Source organism: Lampetra fluviatilis, chromosome 12 (genome assembly GCF_964198595.1).
Source record: "Lampetra fluviatilis chromosome 12, kcLamFluv1.1, whole genome shotgun sequence".
NCBI classification, from domain to species: domain Eukaryota; kingdom Metazoa; phylum Chordata; class Hyperoartia; order Petromyzontiformes; family Petromyzontidae; genus Lampetra; species Lampetra fluviatilis.
Window position 1 is genome coordinate 5,410,850 of NC_136286.1, and position 24,623 is coordinate 5,435,472.

Below are 24,623 nucleotides of genomic sequence, written 5' to 3' on the forward strand. Positions count from 1 at the left end.
GACATTACATGAAACATATTAGTTAACAGTAATTTAAATTATTAATATTATACGAGTGCAAAAATACTGCATGGAAATTGGACACTGCAAATACAGGCAGATATATATATATATTTTTTAATCGGAATATATATGTTTCACAGAATATAGAGAGGGCACAATTGTTACCAACCCTGAAACATGTCTTCATTTATTTCTACCTATGCTGAATAATTTAACATACGCAAAATGTATAAGTTAATTTTACCATTTTCAACGTAGGTGAATAATAGAATGAAACTTCCCAGTTTACACAAACCAACGCCATCCATAATCACCATTAAATCAAGTTAGTAATTACCCTAATTTGGCAGGGTATTGAGGCATATACTTTCACCTGATAATTCCACAGAGACACTGCAAGATACATTAAACCCAGAAAACTGAGTGAAAGCACACATAAACATTCAACATATTGTCCACTTTACAGTATATAATGTATATAATGCAAGTGTATTGCAAAAGTGTATCATCCTGCTGAGTAAAAGGGGCTAAAAAAGGTAAAGGTGCAGCTCTGCAATGTCTTGCTCACCCCACTGGTGGCAGAAGGGCTTTCATGAGAGGGAGCCCTCTGGAAGGCATTTGGGTTTACTCTGCCATGATGGCCAAACATCTTGCAAGAGGTGGGTTTCCCACACTTTACCCCACCACATACTATCTGCCTATTGACGAACTGTGGTGTACCCATTTATACTGCTGGGTGGACAGAGGTGCCCATTGTTTTAGCTGCCACGCCAAGATATTCAACCAGGCGAACTCGAGCTTGCAAGTCCAATCTGCTCACCATTACGTCACAGTAGCATCAATAAAAGGCACAGTATAAGGGGATAGTACCTGACATGGTATGCTTTTAGTATGTGAATTAATAAAACACACCTGCATTGCCATCTCTGCTGGTTTAGTCATACATACAATTTAAAATGTATAATCATTAAAGATCAATACATTATTAAAAATTCCCCCTAGAGTAAACTACTGCATATATATTGTGCAAAGTTCCTATGACCACACCCCCCAGAATGTGCCTGCTATCATTGGATCTGCAAATCTAAGCAGGATTGAGCCTGAATAATTCTTGGGCAACCACCGTACATAAAACAGATGTTCACAGGCTTGCGGGGCTATGTTGTGGTCGACACAGAGTAATTTTCACACAATCCCTTGTTGTACTGTTTGTCTATGCTCCCTGCCATCAGAAACCCACACTGACCAACGTTGCAAAGTCTGGTCAAATCTCTCCCATGACTGACATGGCATGGGGAGGTCCTCATCCAGCAGTGTATTGACAAATGGGCTTCACATGTAAAATACGTGCATTTTGTGCAATGGTACTTTTCTACGTTTTTATTCATTAAAAACATTACATCATCACGTGCGAAATCTCAAGCTTAAAAGTGCATACATTTGATTAAAAATGAGGCCCTCTAGCATGTTTATTCACATGCCTAATTTTCATTGCGGACGATTTATTTGGCCGTGACACCAACATATCTCCTTTTTGAGATATATCCTTTTGAGCTATATCTCCTTTTTGAGATATATCCACTATAAAACATCAAAAATCTCATGAATACTTTTCCCATAACGCACTCAAACACATAGACCACCCAGCCACTGCACAGCATTACAGTACAGTTCTGCATATATATTAGCTTAAATAGAAAACAATGAAATAAAATAACAGAAATATTACATGTAATGTCGCTTCGCACATGTAAGGCTTGGTGTAGGTATATACACCACAGGGGTGGGGAACATACGGCCCAGGACTTCATTGCATAAAGCCCTTGAACAGACGAGGCCCTACCACTTCGCAACAACCTACAGACAATATTTATCTGTTATTGCAAGCTTCTTAGCCGTACTGATCGGTCACCTTTCAAATAGCCGTGAGGACACAATCCTCGCGTGACCCGAGTTGAATGTAAAAAAAAAATCCCCCGTCCATTCTATCAGGTAACACCGTGATTTATGATGGGTAACACCGTGATTTATGATGGGCAAATAGACGATCACCTCAGTTGCTCTCAGACTTCAACTGGTCCATGTTTAGGGTGAACTGCTCAAGAGGTATCTTGCTGTATCACGATATCTGCTCATGGACCATAACCAGATATGACAATGAGATCTTGGCCTGGAAACACGGTTAATGTTGTGGCACGCGAGTGTTTCATTTCTAGCAGCGGTTTAAGGCACAGTATGTGAAGGACTAACAGTCCACTCTTTAATGTTTTTTTAGACAGTCTCAATAAAAGCAGTAGTTTAACGTAGCAAGTAACTACTGTATGTGTATGACAAACTTTAGACAGCTTGGTATTTAAAAAAAAAAATCTCCCAAGAGTTTATTGGGCCCAAAACAGATATGCACTGCATCAACAACTGCAGTAAAGTAATATTTGCTTCATTATTTCATGCTATTTGCATAAACCGTAAGGTAATTAGTACCTGATATGTCTATGTGGAAGGTTTAGACTTGTTGGTGTTTCCTTCACGTGGTAATGTTAGATTTAACCCGGTCAAGCAAACCATTGACTGTACTTGTACACTGACGACTGTTAAGGCTACTCAAAACTAGCTCCGAGCTAGAATATACGCAACTACTGTGCTTCAAAGTATTTTTTTTGTACTCTTTTAAAAATATATTTCTGTGTGTATATATATATAAAAATGGAGACTAAAATTTGCATTTGTTACCATATTTGCTACAAACAGTTGAATTCACTTAAGACGAAGCCTAACCTTGACTTATATATATAGTCAAATGCTCATGGATAGAAGTGCTTTGGTTTTTCATGAGGAAAGCATCTTTCCTCCCATCTCAAGAAGACAATACTCTTATAAAGCCGAGTATTTACAGTACATTAAGCTGTGCAACATTTTTTTCTTTTCAAAAATAGATTTCACTTCCAAGTGCTTGTGTTTGATCAGAATATTAGTGCAGTTGATTGGTTTTCATTTCAATCAAATGCTAAGTTTGTAGTTTCTGTGTTTGTGAAGTTAGTCATAAACTGGCATCATCTATGGCACTCTACATTTACTGTACATTGCATTCATATACCTCGTATGGTATTGTTAACGCATGTTTTGAAGAACTCAAAAATGCAGTAAATGTAGCCAATCATATAAGGCTGTGCATGTGCCAGTCAGCAATCATTTAAAAACGTCTCGTTTGATTGCCTCCTAAACTTCAGAGGCTCCCACCTCCCGATTGACTTCCAACCCATCGATCGCTACGTTGTTGTCGTGGTGACTTTTCCTTTCTTCAGCCTCTGCGTACAACACCGCATCGTGGATTAAGCAGAAGGTCAGGTTGTCTTCGATGGTGGAAATGCACTTTCCCCGATGGAGGGAGTCCATAACCGATGGGTTGCAGCATGCCAGGATAACCCTGATGCCAATACTCTGATAGTCCTTCATAATGGACTTAACTGCTCCTACACCCACCGAGTCCATGAACTGCATTGCTGAGCAATCAATGACTATTGTGTGAAAGTCAAATGTCGGCAGAATATTATTTAACTCTAACATTGCTTGCTTGTTCACGATCTCTCCGTTGTCGCTGCCCGAAAGCTTCTTCCGCTTTTGCAGCTTTTCCTGTCGTTTTTTCTGCGCTGTCAACACCAGCGCGGGATTGACTTGGGTCTTGAGAGAGAGCTGCGACTTGAAATATTCCTTATTGGCGTAATAAAGCGGCGCGTCAAAGTGAAACACGCGCACGCCGGGAACCTCCGCCACATTGCTGTACGCCTCTAGGTCGGCGTAAAAATTGTTGGTGTCGTGCACGCACCCGTACAGCGCCGCTCGCGGCCTCTGCGTGCGCACGATGAACACGAGCAGCGACACGCAGACGCCCACCAGCAGCCCGATCTCCGTGCTGATCAGCGCCGACGCGATCATTGTCACGAACCAAATGGACGTGTCCACCTTGCTCTCCCGCCACATCCGCGGTATATCCAGGAACTTACGGAACGCCCCGCGGAGGTTGACGATGGTGATGACACCGAGCACGCACTTTTGCAACGAGTAGAAGAGCGGGGCAATGAGGAGAAGCACGAGGAGGAGGACACCGGCCGTGACGACGGCAGACATCTGTGTCTGGCAACCCGTGGCCTCCTTGACCAGGGTCTTGGCCAGGGCGGCACTCGTGGTGAAGCTGTAGAAGAAGGCGGGCACGATGTTGCAGAATCCGATTGCGATCATCTCCTGAAACACAGGCATAGCAAACAGGTTCATAAGCTGGGTTTGATCCTGGGGCAAAGGGGAGCTGAGGAGAAGATAGTCATGAGTTTGACATCATCAGACATTGTCTATCCACTGCTGGTTGAAGGCCTCCCCACGCCTTCATCTTTCCTCTCAGTCCAGTGTTGATGCTGTTGATCTCACTCCTGCACAGGAGCTGATTTAATTGCTTAATCACTGCAGCAGATGTCCTCTTTGATGTGTAGCTCAGATATAGTTGTCAAATCTCAAACAGCTTTGTTTTACAAAAGCTTATTTTGCTCTATTGTTTCCTGAAAAGTAAAAATACATTTGAATTTTAACTCTATTTTTGGAAATACATAACAAACTTGTGTAGAGAAAGAAAAATGCTGTTTAATATTTAAGAGGTATTTCAAAAGCAATATTATCTTCTTGGTTCTTTCGGTAAAGTCACGTAGAAGGGAAATATTGTTTATTTTTTATTTTTATTTTATTATGTTTTATTTTTATTATTTCCCTTCTACGTGACTTTACCGAAAGAACCAAGAAGATGAATCCCTCCAGTCACGTAAGCTTTAAAGCAATATTATCACTCAACTTTAAACAGGCATTTGTTAAAATATTTTTTAAAAATCTGCATTAGTCCCCATATCCTTCGCTTCTGCAAGAGTGCCGAGGCGGACCTGGTTGGCACGGACGGCGTAGCCGTGTTTCTTGGCGAACATCTCGGACAGCGAGACGGTGATGGCGAAGCCGATGATGGCGATGGGGACGGCGTCGGCGGCGATGCGCGGGATCAGTGTCCACTCGGGTGCACGAGGAGGCAAGAACCCGGTGGGGATGTGGCCCGCGATGCTCGAACTGTAACTGCAGCACAGCAAATCCACGAGTAATTAATGTTTGATTTTTACAAGTGCGGGTTATTGGGGGTTACTTGACCATATTTCACCACATTGGCCAGTGCTGATTGGCCAAAGTGTGGAGTATAAACGGTGTAGCATAGTACAGTATTAGTGGATTTTGTTGAACTGACCCTCTTTTGAGGGGCTTGGTATACTGGTCGTGGGTTTGATCCTGACCCTGACTCCTGTATATTTGGAGTTTGCACGTTCTCCCCGTAGTTGTTTGTATTTTTCTCCGGGTCCTCCGGTTTTCCCCTCCACATTTAGAAACATGCGATTCGAGTATTTGGCTGCTATAAATTTCCACGTGATAAGCCACTTAATTGAGCTATCATTTGTGGCCAGGTCTCTGCTGAAAAGGAGCAATATAGCTCAGTGGGCCTTACATGGTAAAATATAATATAGTAAATAGTTGACAACATAACAGTAGCCGACAATACCTGCGTGGTGGTCACCCATCCAAGCATCATGCAGGCTCAAGCCAGCTTAGCTTCCAAAATCTAACAGGATTGGGTGCTTTCTCGGGTGATTTGGTCATTATGTCAGCATGTATTATTTATCTAATGACAAGTTGCCACATCTCCAAGTAAACAACTTTAAAGACTTCCGTTTCAGCAACGAAAGAGGAAGAGGAGGCTATGTTGGAACATCGCGCACAACGCGACACAACAAACGACGACTTACTTTTCCTTGAAGCCGCCAAAGTGCGACGCCAGCGTGGCTGCGACCACCACCACCAGCTCGATGGGGAAGGGGGCCTTCAGGCGTGCCTTGAAGTGTTCATTGAGCTCCTTGGCGGGCACGAGCACCAGGATGCAGATGATGCTGGTGACCACGTCGCACACGTTGGTGTTGCCGAGCTGGCTGAAAATGTGGTACCAGGTCTTGAGAAGGGAGCCGGCGCCGCTGGTGCGCGGGATGTGGATGCCCAGCAGGTACTTCATTTGCGACGTGAGGACAGTTAAGGACGAGCCGGTGACGAACCCACTCAGCATGGGCTCCGACAGGTAAATTGAGACGAACCCCATCTGGAAAATTCCCATGACGACCTGAGCAGGGCGACATGGGTGGAGAGAAAGACACCAGTGCAAGGGTTTGTTTTGCGCTCCATAACCTAGCTCATACGAGGTATGTAATGATTCACTCCTCAGGATATTTGGCGAATTGTCACGATTTAGAGTTGAGATTTTGACTCGAGGCTCAAATGTTTTTTTGTCTCATTTTACTGGCTCATACAATTTGTTTTGGATCCACGTGCCTGAATGTGACATTTGCATATAGTTTACATATAATTTAAATTAATTGTAAGGAATCGCTTCTCACAACACTACAAGCACATTTTAATGTATGTATAGTGAGCGGCCTGCTGCCGCCTTGTTCTAGCTCCTGCGAAGGGCTTCTCGGCGCTACGCTCCTTGCTCGTCATCCCAACTGATGCCCTCCCCCCCTACCCCCCAATGTGTGTAGATACTACTGACTCTATTGTATGTAGGATGTGTAGGCATATATGCCCAAATGAAAAAAAATTGGGGGGGGGGGTTGACAAATTTTGGAAACCTGTTGGATCAACTTTTTACTCCCACATTTTATATCAAATATAAAATTGGCATTCGGTACATTTTGAGAATAAGATTCACTGTATTATTTATTTTTCAGGCATATTTACTCCTGATGGTATGCTATTGATATCATACATTAACAAAGATAGGAACTTGAATGAAGTAAAACATTTTCTTGGAGTAATGTATCAACTTCTCAAAATGGTTTACATCGATATTACATTTTTCTTAAACCCTTTATCTCTCAGATTCTATACCAATGCTCATTTAACAGTTGCATAAACCATTACTAGATCGAGTTTCATATGAATGACCGTTTATAATATTTGTATCATTGGGTTGAACTTTCTAAGTGCAAAAGTGATGCTGGTAACAATGGCTATGAACCTGGTAAACTCCGGCCATGAACGTGACCGTGGTGCCAACAGCAATCGCAAAGCAGCTCCGGCCACAGGGGAGCCCCCCGATCATCACTGTGAAGCCATTTTCTTCATCGCTGATGGAGAAATTCATGCTGTTGTTGGCGACGTGATCGTGCCCTTTAATGCCCTCTTCGGCAAAACCAGCCACCTGCAGCTCTCTGTCCACCACCTGAAACGGGATTCAATGCGAACAACTCAACATGAGAAACCTCATTGCATTCTGGGGAGACTGCAAAAACGTACAAACATTTGATCCGCATCACATCAAACCCATGGAATGAAAACACTACAGTAATATTCGGTTTACGAAATAGATCTGTTCCATGTTTTCTCTTCGCTGTTGGAAACTTCATTACCAGAGGTAGCTATAACAGAAGAGGTATAGGGGGGATGCATTTCCTGGGAAGAAAAGGGGAAAACATCAACTAGGCTCAGTGCCTTCTGTATTATCAGCACCTGGTCGAGTGGAATGTCACGCTGTGTCGTACTGTCCAACCAAACATTTAACATTTTCTCCATTTTCTCAGTAACACTGCTTCGTGTGCGTGTTAGTTTAGTGGCAGTTAGGTCACTAGATTGCTGCAGAGAAGCCTTTACTTTGTCTGCTTGGTTTAACGTGCTATTGAAGGTGAACTGCGCAAATCCTAACGGGCACGCCACTTCACTTTTCATCTTTCCCGCCTCTACCCTCTTAATGATCTGCCTTTTCGTTTCCGAAGAGATGGATTTAAGCCGCACTTCTCGCCGAATAAGGCCACTCGCACTAGATGGTCGTTTGGATGATGAAGATGATGATCACTTTATTACTGCACATGATACAATGTTATGAACACGAGGAGCTTGAGCAGGTGGGAGAGGGAAGACTGGCGAAGAGTGCCACTGATTGGGCCAAGTGAGGGAGACTCACAAAGCTCTTCACTGATTGGCTACTAATAATGTACGGTAAACAAACTGCAGTTGGTCGCATGCATAGGGCACGTTCAGAATTTAAAATGTTACTCTCTTTTTTATTCGCTTTGCATGATTTCTGAAGATTTTTTTTTTCATTTTGCCAATTTATTTTGCGAGTGATATCTCTGAACCAGTTCCACGGCTGACCTTCACTAACTCGCATTGACCAGCATGGTGAAGTCCAGACAAATTACTCCCCATGACAGGTATGGCGTAGGAAGACCAAAATCCTGCAAATGTATTTTAAGCTGCTATGTTATGGTTACAGAAAAATGCCACCAAACAGGAATCCAGCAAAGCAAGAGTAACGCTCGTAGAAGGAAACCAAGGCAAAAGACAAGCCGAAAAAAATATGGTGGAACAGGCACTAGAACAGAGAAGAATGATATGGAAGCATCAGTAACACATGGCATTTGATAATTGCCAACAGTGGAGACTGCTGCAAAAAATTGGTTGGACCCAGCAGCCTCCGTATAGGGTCTGGATGGGACAAAGGGGGTGTACATTTATATACATTTGTATTATAGTAGTATAAATATTCCACACACCTGGCCAATCATGAGACACAGCACCCCAAAGATGCCCACGGATATGTGTTTGGAGGTGCCCATGAGGAAGTAGATGATGCAGGCGAAGAAGGACGTGTAGAGTCCATAGATGGGATCTTGTCCAGCCAGCAGCGAGTACGCGATGCATTGGGGCACCAGCAGGATGCCCACGATGAGCCCCGACATGAAGTCGCCCAGTATCCATTCGCGTACCTTGTACTTTGGCAGCCAGCGCAGTACGGGAAACAGGTTCAGGAAGAAGGATTTGAGTTCATGGGGGGAGCAGCAGCAGTTGTTGGCCACCGTCTTGGCCAGCGCCACCTTTGCATTGAAGGGGGCCTGCTCCCGTACATGCAGACGTATGCGCACGCACGTGCCTCCATCCCCACGAGGCGGCTCCGTGCAGCCATTCCCGACGGCCACCATCTCCTGAAGGGACAGTAAACAAGGAAGAAAAATAACGCTATGCATGGCTTCTGTAACGCTTCCCAAAATATGTTAGTCCTCAACAGTATTTACATTGCGATAATAACTATGCGTTTAACTCCTCACAACGAGGTGGTGTCACACAATGACCTTGGTCGACGAGGCTTATCCTTTAAGCTCTGGATTTAAGTTGCGGGAAAGTTTGCAATCACTGTGGCTGGTTTTCTTCAGGATGTGTCCCTAATAGCAATGCAACTTTATACGAAGGTTTTGTGTATATTGGATCATTTATTAGCATTATTGTGAACCCTCTGCTCCTGATAGACAGATGGAGCTGGTGCATTAATGCTTTACACCTCGGTTGGAAAGTGTTAAAGAGCAAATTAGTGTCTTGTTGGGGGGTGGGGGTTCTATGACCATATTTCGCTACGCTGGTCAGTGCAAGTTGAATGGTGCGTGCATCCGGGATTCATTCAGATTCACTCACCACTGATGTTAGCCATGGCTGGACATTGAACTCCGTTTTCTGGGTTCATAGATTATCGGCCACTGCCCCACTCAATCGCTGATGTGTATTTTGTAAGAGACCAAACTTTTTAAAAATGTATTGGAGGCCAAGTACTATACTGTGGGTTTTTTTCCCCCAAATTATCTGGCTTATGTTTAGCAAATGTATTTACAATTTAATCTCGCTACCAGTGTTGAGAAGGTTTGTTTCAGAATAGAGTAAATAGTAAATGCTATTTCAGATAAATTAGCCGTGAAAGATTTTATCAGGTTTACTACCTCGTGTCATGCAAGGTTCCTATACCATCTGGTTATTGTTGCATATTAAGTGGATAATTTTACCATCAGGCTGACAGTGTTTCAGCCCCGAAGCATAACCTTGTTTCAAGGTTACGGGGATTGCAAACGATTGCGGGCACGATACTATCCATATCAAACAAACCGTAAACAAATGTTTAACGCTAAACATAATAAGGATACATTCTGCTTTTGCTGTCATTCTGCATTGGTAATTTAATTCAGCCAACTCTTGCAGACATTTGGGATATCAAATGAATCATATGAAGCTTGCACATTTTTAATCAGATTTTGGTGAACTTTGAACAAAAAACACAACTGGTGTTAAATATTCTACCAGCATTTTTGTTTACTTGACCATGAGAATTTAGATGAGTGGATGACCCTTTAGAATGGCGAGGAGGGGGGGGGAGTGAGGGGGTCAGCCCCCTCCAGCCCCCCACGACAGGGCTGACCTATTTGCTTATAGAGTATTACTCTAGCTTCATAAACTCAACACAAACGGACTTTATCTTGCGTGTGAAATCAGGTTAGCTGGCTTGCATTAACTTAAACTGATTCTCCTGCGTGGTTTCCGAGATATACCGTAAATAACTATGACTGGCACGAATTTAGAAACGTAATGCTGTTCAAACAACGTGAAAGAGTTGACAAAGTCCGCATTAGCGCCAAGCACAAGCTTGGCGCTTCCATCGCCGGTGAATGAATGACTTCGATTCAGTTGCGGTTTGAACACACAAGGATGACTTTCAGTGAAGTAAAGCATTACACTGGCCAGGGCTATAAAATCAAGTTGTGTGCCCTCTTAGACTAACCTTCCATTCATTACAGACCGGGCTTTTGTGGGCGTGTTGTGAGTGTCCTTGTTGTAATGACGGAGGTATTCAGAGGAGGAAGAGAAACATTGTGTATATTTAAGTAGAAGGGCTTAAAAATACCAAGCCTTTCCTTGTGTTCGTTTTCTTCAAGGAGATCTGTTATAGATTTCTTACTTTGTCTCTAGAACCTGCCATAATCTGTATGCAGTACGTACACGGTGCAGTTTATTCTGTAATATCAACATCAGTAACTAAATCTTTAATTTACATGAGCATTTCTTCGTAGGTGCATGCAGAGGATTTTAGAATTTCATGACAAGATAAGGAAAGCATTTTGAAAGTTCACAATATGTAATAAGAAAGTATTATCTGCACAGCTAACTCTCAGTGAACTATGAAGAAGGGTCATGCCCAAAATGTCACCTATTATGTATTTTTCCTTTTAGAGTCAGTGTTATTGACGAATGTGTTGAGTTTTCCTCATCCATAACTGTCAACGCAGCATTACCAAATATTTCGCTGAATTATCAAGGGTCTTTGGAGGCGTGTGCATGTGGCTAAGACAAAACAACAGCACATATATTAGACTTTTAAACATTTGTTGGTTACATGTTTACAATGAGAGTGAAGGCAGAGAACACACAATTCGTTTATTTCTGCAAGTGATCACTTTACTTGCTGACATGTTTGTGGTCCTGTGTACACTGGGGTAAATGATCTTTGAAAAGTAAGAAGCGGCTAATAACATAAAGAGTGAGAATGTAAAGCTAACCTATTTCCTGCAGTCACGAAAGCTTTAAGTCAAGATTTAACCTATTTATTTTCTTTGCAAACATGATTAATCCACAACATGGATAATCCACTCGTTAGCTGTACCAGTAAGTAGGAAGAGGATGTTGTGATGGTTGGGGCACCTGTACATGGCAGGTTCCTGAATAATATATTAGAGTGAACACCCAGAGTTTAGCAATGAAACAAATTGCCACCTCTGAAGGTACAAAAATCTAGATCATGGGAAGAATATCGCACAATACCAGCAGAGAACTGCATTTAAATGAATTTTCTTGAGTGCTGTATTATTATGCAGATAACGAAAACTGGGACTTGGAATGCCCCGGTAAGATTTACAGAATTCCCAAACAGCTGCCTCAAAAAGAGCATGATCCTGGGAATACCAGAATCGGTGGCAACCCTAGCTGGCATCCAAAATCTTCAAGCCAACTGGGGGGGGGGGGCATTCTGTAAGAGGAGACCTTTGTATGATGGGCGTTGACCTTACAACAACTACAGTCATCTAGCAGAAGTGGTGCCAACGTGTGTAAGAATCAATATTACCTGTGATGACCTGTTGACTTTGAGTTCATACCAGAGGTGGGACAAAGTCATTGTTATGCAAGTCCAAGTCGAGTCGCAAGTCATCAAATTCATGACTCGAGTCTGACTCGAGTCCAAGTCACATGACTCGAGTCCACATCTCATAGGTGGGACAAAGTCATTGTTATGCAAGTCCAAGTCGAGTCGCAAGTCATCAAATTCATGACTCGAGTCTGACTCGAGTCCAAGTCACATGACTCGAGTCCACACCTCTGGTTCATACCGATTGTGATGGTATCACAGATGTATGTCATAGGAACATTTTTTTATTTAAAATAGTACATTTTTAAAATCCATTTATTTTTCGTCATTGTGTCATTTACATGATTCGTTACCGTGCCAATGCATTTCTTACAGTAGATGTATACATTTGGAAAAATACTTAAGATTATAATTCCTATCTTTCTTGTTATACTTAACAAGAATAAACTTTGTAACAAATTTCACATAAAAAATGTAAACGATATATTTCAATGAGTGTACAGTATGTTTGTCGATACTGTATTTACACGTTTTCCTCACGAATATAATAGAACATAAGCTGAAAAGTATGCAAAACATGCTTGGAGTTGCACCAAGAGATGGGACGGGAAGTGGAACACATGGATCAAAAAATCAACTCAATTTAGTGACATCATAGTGACAGTTTATGCTCTCGTCAAGGAGCATAAAACCATCAAGCAAACTCCGGTCATCCTCGCAGCGGCTTTTGGCTATCCATCGAACAAAGACGTTCACTGCATCGTGCGCTTTCACATGCGCTTCTGTGGTCATCTAGAATGATCTTCCTTCCGATATTCGGAAGCCACTGGAGCTATGCACTTTTAAATCGAGATTCAAAACTCATTTCTTGAGAAACGTTTTTGTCTTAAGTTTGTTGTCCTTTCCCCGCATCTTCAATTATCACGGTTGGCTCCATAAGGTGCGAAAGAAGTTCTACATACATTCATACAATGATCTGCCAAGTAGAAGGGATGACGACCAATGGAAGAGTGGTGACATGATGGAAATCGCCTGAGAAAGACCCCCATGGAGATGGAGCGATGAGATTAGCTCATGTGCAAGTCCATCGCATGACTGTGAGCAGATCACAACACGGGGAGGCCCTCATCCAGTTGTGGATTGATCATGGCTGTTATCAATAATAAATATGCAGTGAAAAAAACTACTTTCCTGTGAGCTATCCACCTTGAGTTTTATTGTATCTACAAACAGCAACTTGTCAGCAAACATTGTTGTTGTATACTGCAGGCAGGTAGAAAATCCAATTGCGACTGGCAATAAATAGTACCGGTTTTCTCCAGGTGCAGCTGAACCCTTCTGCTCGAAGTATAGGTCAAGCTTGTGATGACCATGATCTTGTAATGGTCATCATTAGGTCACTGTTCCTTCCTTTTTTTTACCATGTATAACCAGTTTTTCGAGATTGGACAAAAAAAGACGTTCAACTTTTAACGTTGTCCCCCCCCCCCCCTGTGATCACTGGTACCAAATGTGCTCGCACATTTATAGTGTTTTACAACCCCATTTTGGCAAAGTGTGAAAACACAACGTACTTTAACTGCAGTACAGTTGACCTCCGAAAAGAGCCAACCGGCTGTTTTACATGAAGTCACGTGTACAAGTACTGCAGCTGCTCAGAAGTAAAAAAAAATGAAAAGGAAGTTGACCAACACAAGTGGCAATACCAGCGCGTGTTTTTTTTCTTTTTTACAAACCAGCGCTTTATAATGTACATCGCCGGTCGTGGCGATGTGAAGGCGTTGCCCTCCCACTCACTCACCATGCCTTCTCAGTCGCATGTAGGGCAGCACCAACCCTGCCATGCCCAAAGAAGCTCGTCCCAAACTGCAGCAGCCCGTGCTCAATGTCCACTTTTTATGCTAATGTCTTCCTGGTGACCTTTCACCACCGGCAGCTAAGAGTGGATTGGTTCCTTCTCCAAAAGGCGCCACATCAGCAATCATCCCACATCGGTTGTGACAGAACGAGTGTGTCAAAATACGTTCAGTGCGTGCACGTGTGTGTGTGTGCGTTGTAATGAAAAAAAATGAGAACTAGACGTCACATACCTTTTTAGATCAACTTAAGTAGTCGTGTATATCAAAACCACAATGTAAGCAATTTTTTTCCGCACGAGGAAATGATGTTGGAAACGCGTTAAGATGGTGTGCTTTGACTAATGTGATGCACATTAATAGAATGTTGACAAGAATGAGCCACCAATCCCACTGGAATACAGTTTCCTTGGCATCCAAACAATATGCTTAACAGAGCTTGGTGCGGACTTAATTATACAATGTCATTACTGTGTATATAATCCCATGAGAATTGGTTTCCACTTTTTTCTGGCAACAAAACAGGTGTTGAGATGTTAAAACACCAAACTGAAACCTTTTACAAGGAATCATGTCTGCATTAACCACAATACCTATGGTCAGAATGCAACCAAAAAACATACTCTGATAATATATGCATTGTCTTTGAAACTGATTGGTCCACACCAGAGACAGCTTTCTTTTGAGCCTATTCTCAAAACGGTGTTAGACCAGAGGACGCCAAAAGGCATACAGCACAAAGACAACTGAAACCTTTTACAAGGAATCAAGGTTTCAGTTTGGGGTTTTAACATCTTAACACCTAAATTGTGATTTAAAGCTTTCGTGACTGCAGGGATTCATATTCTTGGTTCTTTCGGTAAAGTCACGTACAAGGGAAACAATAATAAGCAATCATCACCTGATGATGATTGCTTGTGTTGCAGTCGAAACTTCGTGATAATTTGTATTGTTTAATATTTTTATTATTTTATTATTTCCCTTCTACGTGACTTTACCGAAAGAACCAAGAATATCTTAACACCTGTTTTGTTGCCAGAAAAAATGGGAAAACCTATTCTCATATTTTGGTACTGGCAAAGGAGGTCCCATGATATATAATCCTACTTTTTAATAATATGCAACTTGCATTCGGAGAGCAGTCTTTTTGACATTTAGTAATGTGCGCGTGCATATCTTCGTCATATTTTATTAACATAAAATGAAATACATTTTAGCCTTTTTATTAATGCATAACAAGACGAAAGCCTCCACCACTGTGCTGGTCCATGAAGGCTTATTTTACCAAACTGGAAAGCGCACATTGGAAAAGGGGAGACCTTGTACGAGTTCAGTTATGACTTGCCTCTGATGTTAGGCATGGCCAGGAGTCAAACTTAACACACACCATAGATGTAAACTCTATTAATCACAGAGTATGCGCTGTATTAATAATTTTCTCAAACTATACATAGATTTTGTTGTTGTTCATGTTACTTTTTAAATAAGTGCTATTTGCTCACTGCAAACGACGTTGTGATGTTTTGGTCTAACAGGTATCTTCAAACCAAACTGTCACCTCTATAAGTCCAATGAGACAATTATACCAATACATTATGTAACATCAAAAATGCAAGTGATTTTATTTCATTTTGCAACATAAACGTCTGGGTGGTCTCCGACTCGAACTTATTGGACCACAGAGCAATGCGGGTTTATTATTATTTTGCCGTTTACCAACCGCACCCTCTGAGCCTATTTGGAACAGAGAACCATGGCAATCGGATCATTGTGGTTAGCGTTGGCATGAATTGCCATAATAACTTCACTAATCAAGTCACCGTTAAATATTTATTAGTGCGTCAAAGGGGCGAGAGAATTGAACTTTAGATTTGATCAGGCAGGCCATGATGGTGCATGTGATGTTGGCATGGTTGGATGTTCAGCGTAATGATTTCCAAGTCCAAGGTTCACCCGCTTGTGTACTCGTTTCAGCCCACGGTTAAAACGTGCTGAGAGGGGTCCATTATCAAGGCTCTTCTTGTTTGTGACTGTCAATAGAGCCTTCAACAGGACCACCACACTAACCATGTGTGGGTTTCCATGGCAGTGAATAGTGATGTGATGCTCTTTGTTATACCCTACTGTGCGTTGTTCATGCATAGTTTAGAATGCTTAAATAGAATGAGATAAGAGGACTGGGACATGTACATCTAGAGCTCTTTTGTGAGTCCACAGTTTGGGTCTCACCACGCCATGAGTTGACCTTACTTCGCCAGGCTGGTTGGCAAGGGTTTGGCGAAAGCAGGGAAAACAAACGTTGCAACATAGTACAGTCAGTACAACAATGGATTTGTCTGCACTGCCCCCCGGTTGACAATTTAGCTCTGCAGCAGCCAACATCATCTTCTTTATACTGTACATGGTGGTCACCCATTCAAGCTCTATCCAGGCTCAAAACATCTTGCTTAGCTTCCAAAATCTCACGAGGTTATAGGTAAGAAAATGCCTGGTACAGGTATATTTACATAAAACAGAGTTAAATTCAAATCACGTAGGAATGCAGCCACATGTTGCTCATTATTGTGCCTCAGAGCGTCTGAGGGGACATCGTAAACATGATCTTCTGGCCCCGGTTTTAATAATTTAATGTAGATTACACTGGTCTGTATCCTATGATGTTGAAAGGGTCCAAGGTTAACTCTGCAAGTGAAGGTTAGCTCTGTAAGTGAAGGTTAACTTTGTAGGTACAAAATGGTCATGTATGTAGCTGAATGTTTCGTAAGAATTATGTTTTTAATGCTCTGTAATAATAATAATAATGTTGAGCCCTTTGCCAATTCACAGCTGGATGAAGGCAACTTCGCTGCACGCTTGAGTTCTTGAGTTCAGTCTGTCAGGACAAGTTGAGATATCACTTAAATAATTAATTTATGATTTTAAAAAAGATGCTTCCACTATACTAGAGCGCTTTGACAATCGAACTGCTGATTAATAGCCTCCCCACGCCATTGTTGGTGAAGGTGATGGTTGGAGCATACTTCACCGTGCTGGTCAGTGTGGGCCGGTAAAGGGTGGCTAAGGACCAGTCCAGATGTCACTTGCTACCTATGTCAGCCGTGGCCTGGAATTAAACTCGGGTTACCTGGTTGATAGTCCGATGCACTAACCACTGCTCCGTTTATCATACTGTATGCAGCTATGTAAACATTTCACATGCATAATGAGGCTAAAGAGCATATTGGTCTGTAGCACTAATTTTTTACAGTTGAGTGGATTGCATTGGCAGTGGTGCAAAAGGAAAAAAACCCTAAAATACCACATTCATCAATAGCATCGTCTTACAACAGAAAACATTGAATACAGAATATACATAATACATCAGCTGATGCTTATGAATGGATATTGAGGGCAAGAGATCCTTGAAGAAGTGCCATTGACTGAAGCTTCAGCCGATTACCGTATTCTCTGGATTATAATATGCACTTATTTTACTTGTACGTATTTGTTTTTAAGTTGGATGCATCTCATAATCCGGTAGGTGCATGTGCATAACCAGATTTGTATACATTTATTGACGCTGGGTAAAGGTTTTGTGTCTTACTTTCCAGGACGTGTTACAAACTGGAGAATACGGTCTGTCTGTTGCAAGGCGGTGCTATTGACGATGGTGGTGAGCTTTTTGTTTGTGCTTAACGGTTATTCTTCATTGGGCATTCGTACAAGTGCATTGGAATCAAGATAGGTTTCCCACATATGCAATCGATGGTGCATTTTTCTAAATAGTTTGGAAAAATACTGGTTTTAGTTGTGCAATATACGGAACGGCATGCCAAGTGAACTTTGCTGGGATAATTAAGTTTCATGAGCGAGCGTTCATTGACCAGCGAGTTAATAAACGTTGTGGTCTTCTTAGTCATGCGAAATCGGTCAGGGCGCCTACTTGTTCGAGCTTCTGATGCAAAAGAACCGTGGGGGGGAAAAGAAAACTGTGGAAAAAAAGAAAACTGGAAAAAAACCCTCGTTGAATGTTTAGCCATTTTTTTGACATCACAAAGTTAATTTCTAAACATTGCCAAACAGTAAAAAAATTGGTTGCACGTGTATTTTGTTCCAAATTCGACATGGTCAGGCCCTGCACAATCACCCACGTTTGAGTGATTGTCTGATGGATGTATATTTTTTTTACCAAGGGTGCCTTAATTAGAGCTCTGTTATTTAATAAAATGCGTATACATCACTGGGGTGGAGTGGTGGTGCGGCGGTGAATGCACTGCACTATAACTCCACGGCTGAAATCAGTGATGAGGGTTACATGAACAGTCCGCTTCCCACGCCAAACCAACCGGCACCACTGATTAGCACAGTTGGCTTTGTACGGTGCAAATGAAGTTCAACATACATACAACCTGCACACTATTAACACAGTATGTACAGGATTTCATCCAGCACTGGATTGCCAAAAGGGTTCTTAATATTTATGATCATTTATCATAGTATACCGAGTAGGAATGTAATCTGCATTGTTAAAACAATTATGTTTTTTTTATTTTTTTAATGCACAATATATGAAGAAATTAAGAAATAAAACTGCTAAGTTGGAATGAATACGAACAAATAAAAGATAACATGAAGCAAGTTTCTCAACAAAATTAATTAGTTTAATGTCAGCTTCACAACCAATATCTACTGAGGTTTTTTGGGTTAAATAGCATAAAAATAAATTTGTCGTTAAACACACCATCACCAAACACAGCCAATGAGTAAGGTTTGTTACGTAAACAAACATGCAAATACTCGTTCAGCACACCGGTGCGTTGGAGAGTAAACCCACAACATTTACAATTCGAGTACGACGTTTCACCGGTAATTAGAACAACCAGCATCATTAGGCGACAGCCATAATTGTGGATAAATTATCCTGTTTCAGTCATAAATATAGGGGGGTAAATATGATGTCGTCACTGTGAGCCAATAAAATACGTAGTTGTTCTCTGGGGGATAACTAGAAAATACAGCAGAGTGTGTATTCCCTCGGAAAATAATTGAAGATGCATTGGGATCAAACTAATGAACTAAACAGGTGAAACCTTGATTTGAAGCTTTCGTTACTGCAGGAATCCATACTCTTTGGGTCTTTCGGTAAAGTCACGTAGGTAGAAAAATAATCGATCACGACGTTTCGGACGCAACACAAGCGTCCGTCATCAGGCGAAAAATATAGATCAGAAACATGGACACTTGACTATTAAGATGTTACCTGCATTTCATTGCCTCTTTCAAGATATTTTGCTTTGCCCAACCAACATGTTTAACGAATGGGTGTTTCGCCATAATAAGGAATTTCTTGGAGTGCGTTACAATTATGGCCGTTCATCAATACGACTGCGATAATTTTTTTGAGCGCAAGCCTCTATTGGAATGTCACGTACAAAGTTTAGTTGTTGTCAGCCTTGTTTATCTGCGTAGACAAGCTATCAACGTAACCTTGTTTGCCCACGCCAGGCTGAACAACCTTGGCTCCCCGTGTTATTACGAACGAGTGTTTAATTGCTTCTGTGGGATACTACATCAGGTCCAATGTTGCAAAATGAGTTGGAAATTGTGGCGGTTTCACCTATTTAATTAAAGCTTATGTCTGTTAATAGCCAGTAAGTTGTGTTAGATTAAAGACAAATGTACCTTGGATAGCAGGATTGATATATATATAGCTTGTGTTCTCGGTAGTGGCAGAAATAAATGTAGGTAAAGATGCATGCATAGGTACATTCTTGGAATTACACTTAAGAGATGGGAAGAGGAAAAGAAATTGGAGAACTTACACACGTTAGAGACGTCATATCTTTTACTATGATGAAAAGCAAGTGGGCCTGGGAAGGACACGTTGTACAAATTTAGGTGCCGGCCAGCAGTGGTCGGGTCAAAACGACAGGGGTGACAGGCAAAGGAGTGGATATCCAACAGAACGATAGAGACAGCTCAACAACAATACAGCAGCAGCATGCTGGATTGTTGCTTTGCAAGACCGTGAGAGATGGAAACATTTTGAGGGAGGCCTTTATCCATTAGTGGATAGATCATAGCTCAATTGATCTGTCCACTGATGGATGGATCTATCCATTCTAAATTGAAAACCGATTATTTTATAACTACTTTTTGTGTTTAGTTTGATCTTTCCCAGTACGTCCGCTGATCAGCACAGTTGGCTAAGTACGATGCGAAAGAAGTTCAACATACATACATACATAGCTAATGATGACGACGAGCAGCAGAACAACATTTTTCTTAACGTCATTCTCGTACGTGCACAATGACATGCAGTACGTTTACTGTAACGATGACGCAAACAGGTGGTCATTTTACACAATGAAACTTCTTTTGTTCAGTTTTAGGGTCACGATGAATAAACAAGCTTCTTTCGCATTGTACTTAGCCAACCGTGCTGATCGGACGTGCGGAAAATATTACAATCGTATTATCTCGCGTCATACTTTATCAGACATATTTCAACCTTGACTCGAAACTGCAACGCCTTCACATAAAATGCTTTATCAATATTTATGACTGAAGCCATGAAAATTGTGCATAGCGCTCAGTCAGTATTTTAAGTTCATCATTCATGTCGCTTACATAGCAATCGTGATCGCTGTATCATAATACGCAACTTCGAATAACTTTGTTTCAATCTGTTTGCTGTTAATCCGGTACATCCCAATTAACATTTAGATGTTAGAACAATTTTAAATGAACCATAGCAGTTTTCTGTGTTCGTTACTCCCACCTCTTCGGTATTGCTATATATTACGTATTCCAAAATTGCTCCGTCACTTCAATTCAAATAAATGTTTATTTGTTACACGGGAAATTCTGTTTAGCCAGTTACCTAGCTAGTTTTGGTAGCAACCTCCCGAAGCTACTAACAGAGTTACTGTTGTGGTGCAGAGGAGGCCAGCCAGCAGCCAGCCCGAAAACTCGAGGCATAGATTATGTTTAATGGAAGGATAGATTTCGTGGTGTGGTGATGCCACGGTTAGTACACTGCACTACAAACGCGACGAACGGAGTTCGATTGCCAGCTACGGCTAATATCGGTGGTGAGTTATCTGAAGCAGTCCTGATTATCCCTATTCCCCAAATTGCACTAACCAGTGTGGTGGAATAAGGCCAAATAACCCCAATGACTGAAATGCATGGGGATTGCCCGTTTCCAGTAGTCGATTTCCAAAAGACTGTAAAACAAATTATATACATAGATTACCAGGAAAGAAAGTCCAATAATCCATAGCTTACACAAATAAGTGTTGTCCATGATCAACACAGAGTGGTGAGAGAATGAATGGATAGTCGAATACAAATGAACAAAAGTCCCTTTAATTTATGCTATTTTTGGGGGGGATGCTGCTTCATTTTAATTGTGGTCTTTATAAGTTCCGTATAATTTACTTTGTGATATTATCTTACAAAACACACCAACTAATGGTTCATAAAGCAATACTGTCATATTTATGAATACTATATATTAGTAAGCGTGTTTCACATGCTTTCCCATTTACAAATAACAAGAAGCACATTAATTATGTTTATATTGTTGTCAACGAAATTTTTGTAACAATTTTTTTATACATCCGTATTTGCATCAACTGAGATTCATCTTCTCTCATTACCAAAACACCACAAAGGACCCACAACTCAGCAAGTCAGATCTGGGATGACAACCAATTTCAATCTCCTAAAGGAATTACAGCAACACAAATCCCGTGGCGATATCCCACGAAGAATAATTATTGGTCTACCCACGTGCACCGCAATATTTGTAATTGACCCTCTTTTCGACTCTCTCAACAACTCAACTTTTGTTGCCTTTCACCGAAAACGAATCAACAACGACAAAAACTCAAGTTAAACCACTGGATTGCATTTGCGTGCATTGCTCACCGTCTCCTCCGCGGCAGGACCGAGCAGGTGCTTGTTGATACCCGAGTCCTCGTTCTCCTGCTCGTCCATGAGTGAGCTTCGTTGGCGACGGCGGCGGTGTTGGACGCAGCAGCAGCACCAGAGTGATGTGACAGCGACTCGCGTGTGCCACGTGCGGCTGCGGTGGCGGTGCACACAGCAATAGCCCAGCCTCCAGCATGGCAGGGGCAAGTTGAGCACATACAGTATTTAGGGAGAGGCGAAATACCACACAAGAGGGGCGGATACCCCACGTCATTCATTTACCGTACTCAAGCTAAACAACTGGCAATGAGTTGTGAATTCTAACGACGACGAGAGGAGCAAAGTTTGCCGAATTGACAATTTTGTGTTACTTTTTGTTTTTTAAAGGGAGTTTTAGGCAGTTACTGCGCGGTTTTGTTGTTGTTGTTGCTTTACTGCACTAAGTTTGGCGCGTTCGTTAAGTATTGTCGTTCGGTGAGGTTAACCGTGGTAAGTGTTGTTGTGTAGGCTAACTTGGAAGCGAAAGGCTATCGAGGTAGACGTGGTAGTCGTAACTCTTGTCAGGTCGCCCGCATTACGAGTCGTCTGTTTCAAATCACAAACGTAATATCCCCTTAAAAACAGACAATCACATGCACTTCATATGCCTGGGATCTGCTTTTTTGCGAGCATTGGTTTGAAAAATTTACTGACACCCCAATGCCATCATAATCCTGATTTAATATTTATACGTCAAGCTGAAAAGCCCGTTAAGGAGCGATGGGACCAACTCATGTGTCAGTGAGATGCAGTGGAATTGTAGGAACTCGAGGTACTGTATGCTGATGATTGTGATTAAACCACGGACGATGAGGATTCTTAGAGCCCGTAGACATAACAGGTCTTTCATTACGAGGGAGACTCGTGTTAAATACAGAACCAGACCATTTATTTGACTTTGCCAGCGAATGCTTGTAAACGTTCACTGCCAAGCATGCTTGAGAGCGTGCATAAGTGCCCCAAAGTAGTTGCGGAGCAGGTAAGACTACTCAAGTGAAAAGTGCTTCTTCACACCCACCTGAGTCACAATTACTTGGTCAGCTATTCAAAAGTGCCACTTGTTGCTTATCCACGCAAATAATGTCATTGTTCACGTCTAAGTATTCTGTGCAGCCCTGTGTCAAGCCACTGCTGGATGGGTGATATTTGATCATACTTCACATTCACACTGAGCATTGCGTGTTGGTGGAGGTGGGGAGATATAGATGCTGGACGTATAGAAGTGTAGTACAACAATGCGTTTTGCTGCCCACTGCGGAGCCCTGCGTTGTTGTTGTTGATGCGTGTTGGTGAAACCCATCAACCATCCCTCTCTCCGGGCACAAACGCCTGCCTTGTCTTCCCAGATGCGACGAGATTGGGGGGGGGGGGTGCACACGAATAGTAATTAAGAACCAAACGCACAATTCACATGCGTTGCTCTATTGTGCGGTTTGCGGTTCACATTGTTTAACGGATTGTTTCTTTAATTTGCCCTTTAAACGTAGTTGTCCGCAGCCCTTTGTGTTGCGAGGAACCTCCGGTAGGCAAACCGGATAGACTGGGTTTTGCAACGTTGAAGGCTGCGCGGGGCGATTCTAAAAAATCGTCATACACACGGTGACTCAGCAAGGGGGATTCGTTCTCTCATCCAAAAATATTTATCACCAATTAACCCAGGGCCGGCCCGAGGCATAAGCGAACTAAGCGGCTGCTTGGGGCCCCCTGGCCACCAGGGGGCCCCCGAATCGTTTTTTTTTACAATTAAATAACTTAAACAAGTGATATAAATGAATTAATGAATGAATGAATAAATGATGGTGGGAGGGGGGCCCCCAAATCAAATTCTGCTTAGGGCCCCCAAGAGGCTCGGGCCGGCACTGAATTAACCCCTCTCTCTCTCTCTCTTAATGTATTATTTATTTGAGTACTCGCAGAATATTAGCCACGTCAGTAATGGATTATGTATGCTCTCCTCGTGGCTCAATGCATTTCTAATTGTGATGTAAATCTCTAAACTGGCAGGGAGGAGAATGGAAGGTTGCATTATAACTTCACCCAGCTGGACTCGATGATTGAGCTTCTCATACAAAACGGTCTTAGACCTGGTGAGTAGGGCTGATGTTTGAAAACATCAAATGTAACACTGGCTGCACTGTTTATTAAACACACCACAAGTAACCGAAGCACTGCAAACATTTCTTTGCTTTGTTTCGGAAATTGCAAACGTCGTAAGTGAATTTGCTTTTTCACCAAAAAAATGTGTCCAATGAAGCCTCTCTTGATTAAAATGACGTGACAGGGGTGCGTACACATACAACAAAAATACTCCCTCCTACACGATCGTGCAAGTGATCATATTTTGACGCGGTCCGAGTCGGTGTACCGCACACGTGTGCAAGACTAGCGCCGCACAGAGCAGTTAGTGTCTCGTGTTCCTGGCAGGATTCGAGCTCATGGGCAGCCCGTCTGGCTTCTTCACCGACTTCGAAAACAAAACGCAGCTGGTGGCGTGGAGGAGCCTGGTCTCGGAGCTGGCAAAGCGCTACATCGGTAAACGCTCCACGCCAATTATTGCCCCGCGTGTGGCCACACGCGGGGTAATGTCGGCGTGTGATTCGGAATGCGCTTGACTCCGTGCCCTTATCTGACCGGCAAGTCATTCAAATTTACTTGCGTGGTGGTAAGGCCGGCCCTGATATCTAACTTATCTTAAAGTTAACAACAAAAAATGCCACAGAGGTTTCACATGCGAGTGCTCAATCCCTGTTTATACAGTCCATAAGGCAGCGATTGTAATTCTACAT

General features: G+C 42.2%; 2 protein-coding genes across 6 annotated transcripts in view; one reads left to right on the forward strand and one right to left on the reverse strand.

The window, feature by feature from the left end:
• The window catches only part of IDUA (alpha-L-iduronidase), a 47,138-nt gene that overhangs the window by 7,340 nt on the left and 15,175 nt on the right, over positions 1-24,623 (forward strand). For 2 of the 4 annotated variants that reach the window (XR_013637261.1, XM_078861438.1), the window contains exons 3-4: positions 23,842-23,924; positions 24,262-24,369. Coding sequence is in view for 3 of the 4 variants with exons in the window: in XM_078861438.1 (XP_078717564.1) it covers positions 23,842-23,924; positions 24,262-24,369 (191 nt within the window). In the remaining variant the exon portion in view is untranslated. Of the gene's footprint in view, positions 1-23,841; positions 23,925-24,242; positions 24,370-24,623 lie in introns of all 4 variants that reach the window. The other 2 variants (XM_078861439.1, XM_078861440.1) reach the window with 2 other exon arrangements.
• On the reverse strand, positions 139-22,017 carry LOC144935079 (sulfate transporter-like). Of its 2 annotated transcripts, none has more exons than XM_078861436.1 (6): positions 21,796-22,017; positions 8,622-9,050; positions 7,088-7,291; positions 5,826-6,190; positions 4,923-5,106; positions 139-4,242 (listed from the first exon to the last, which is right to left on the reverse strand). In XM_078861436.1, the coding sequence occupies exons 1-6, from the start codon at positions 21,862-21,864 to the stop codon at positions 3,220-3,222; spliced, it is 2,274 nt and encodes a 757-aa protein (XP_078717562.1). In that variant the 5' UTR covers positions 21,865-22,017; the 3' UTR covers positions 139-3,219. The 2 variants fall into 2 exon arrangements, with proteins under 2 accessions (XP_078717562.1, XP_078717563.1); XM_078861437.1 differs by lacking the exon at positions 21,796-22,017 and adding an exon at positions 13,827-13,940.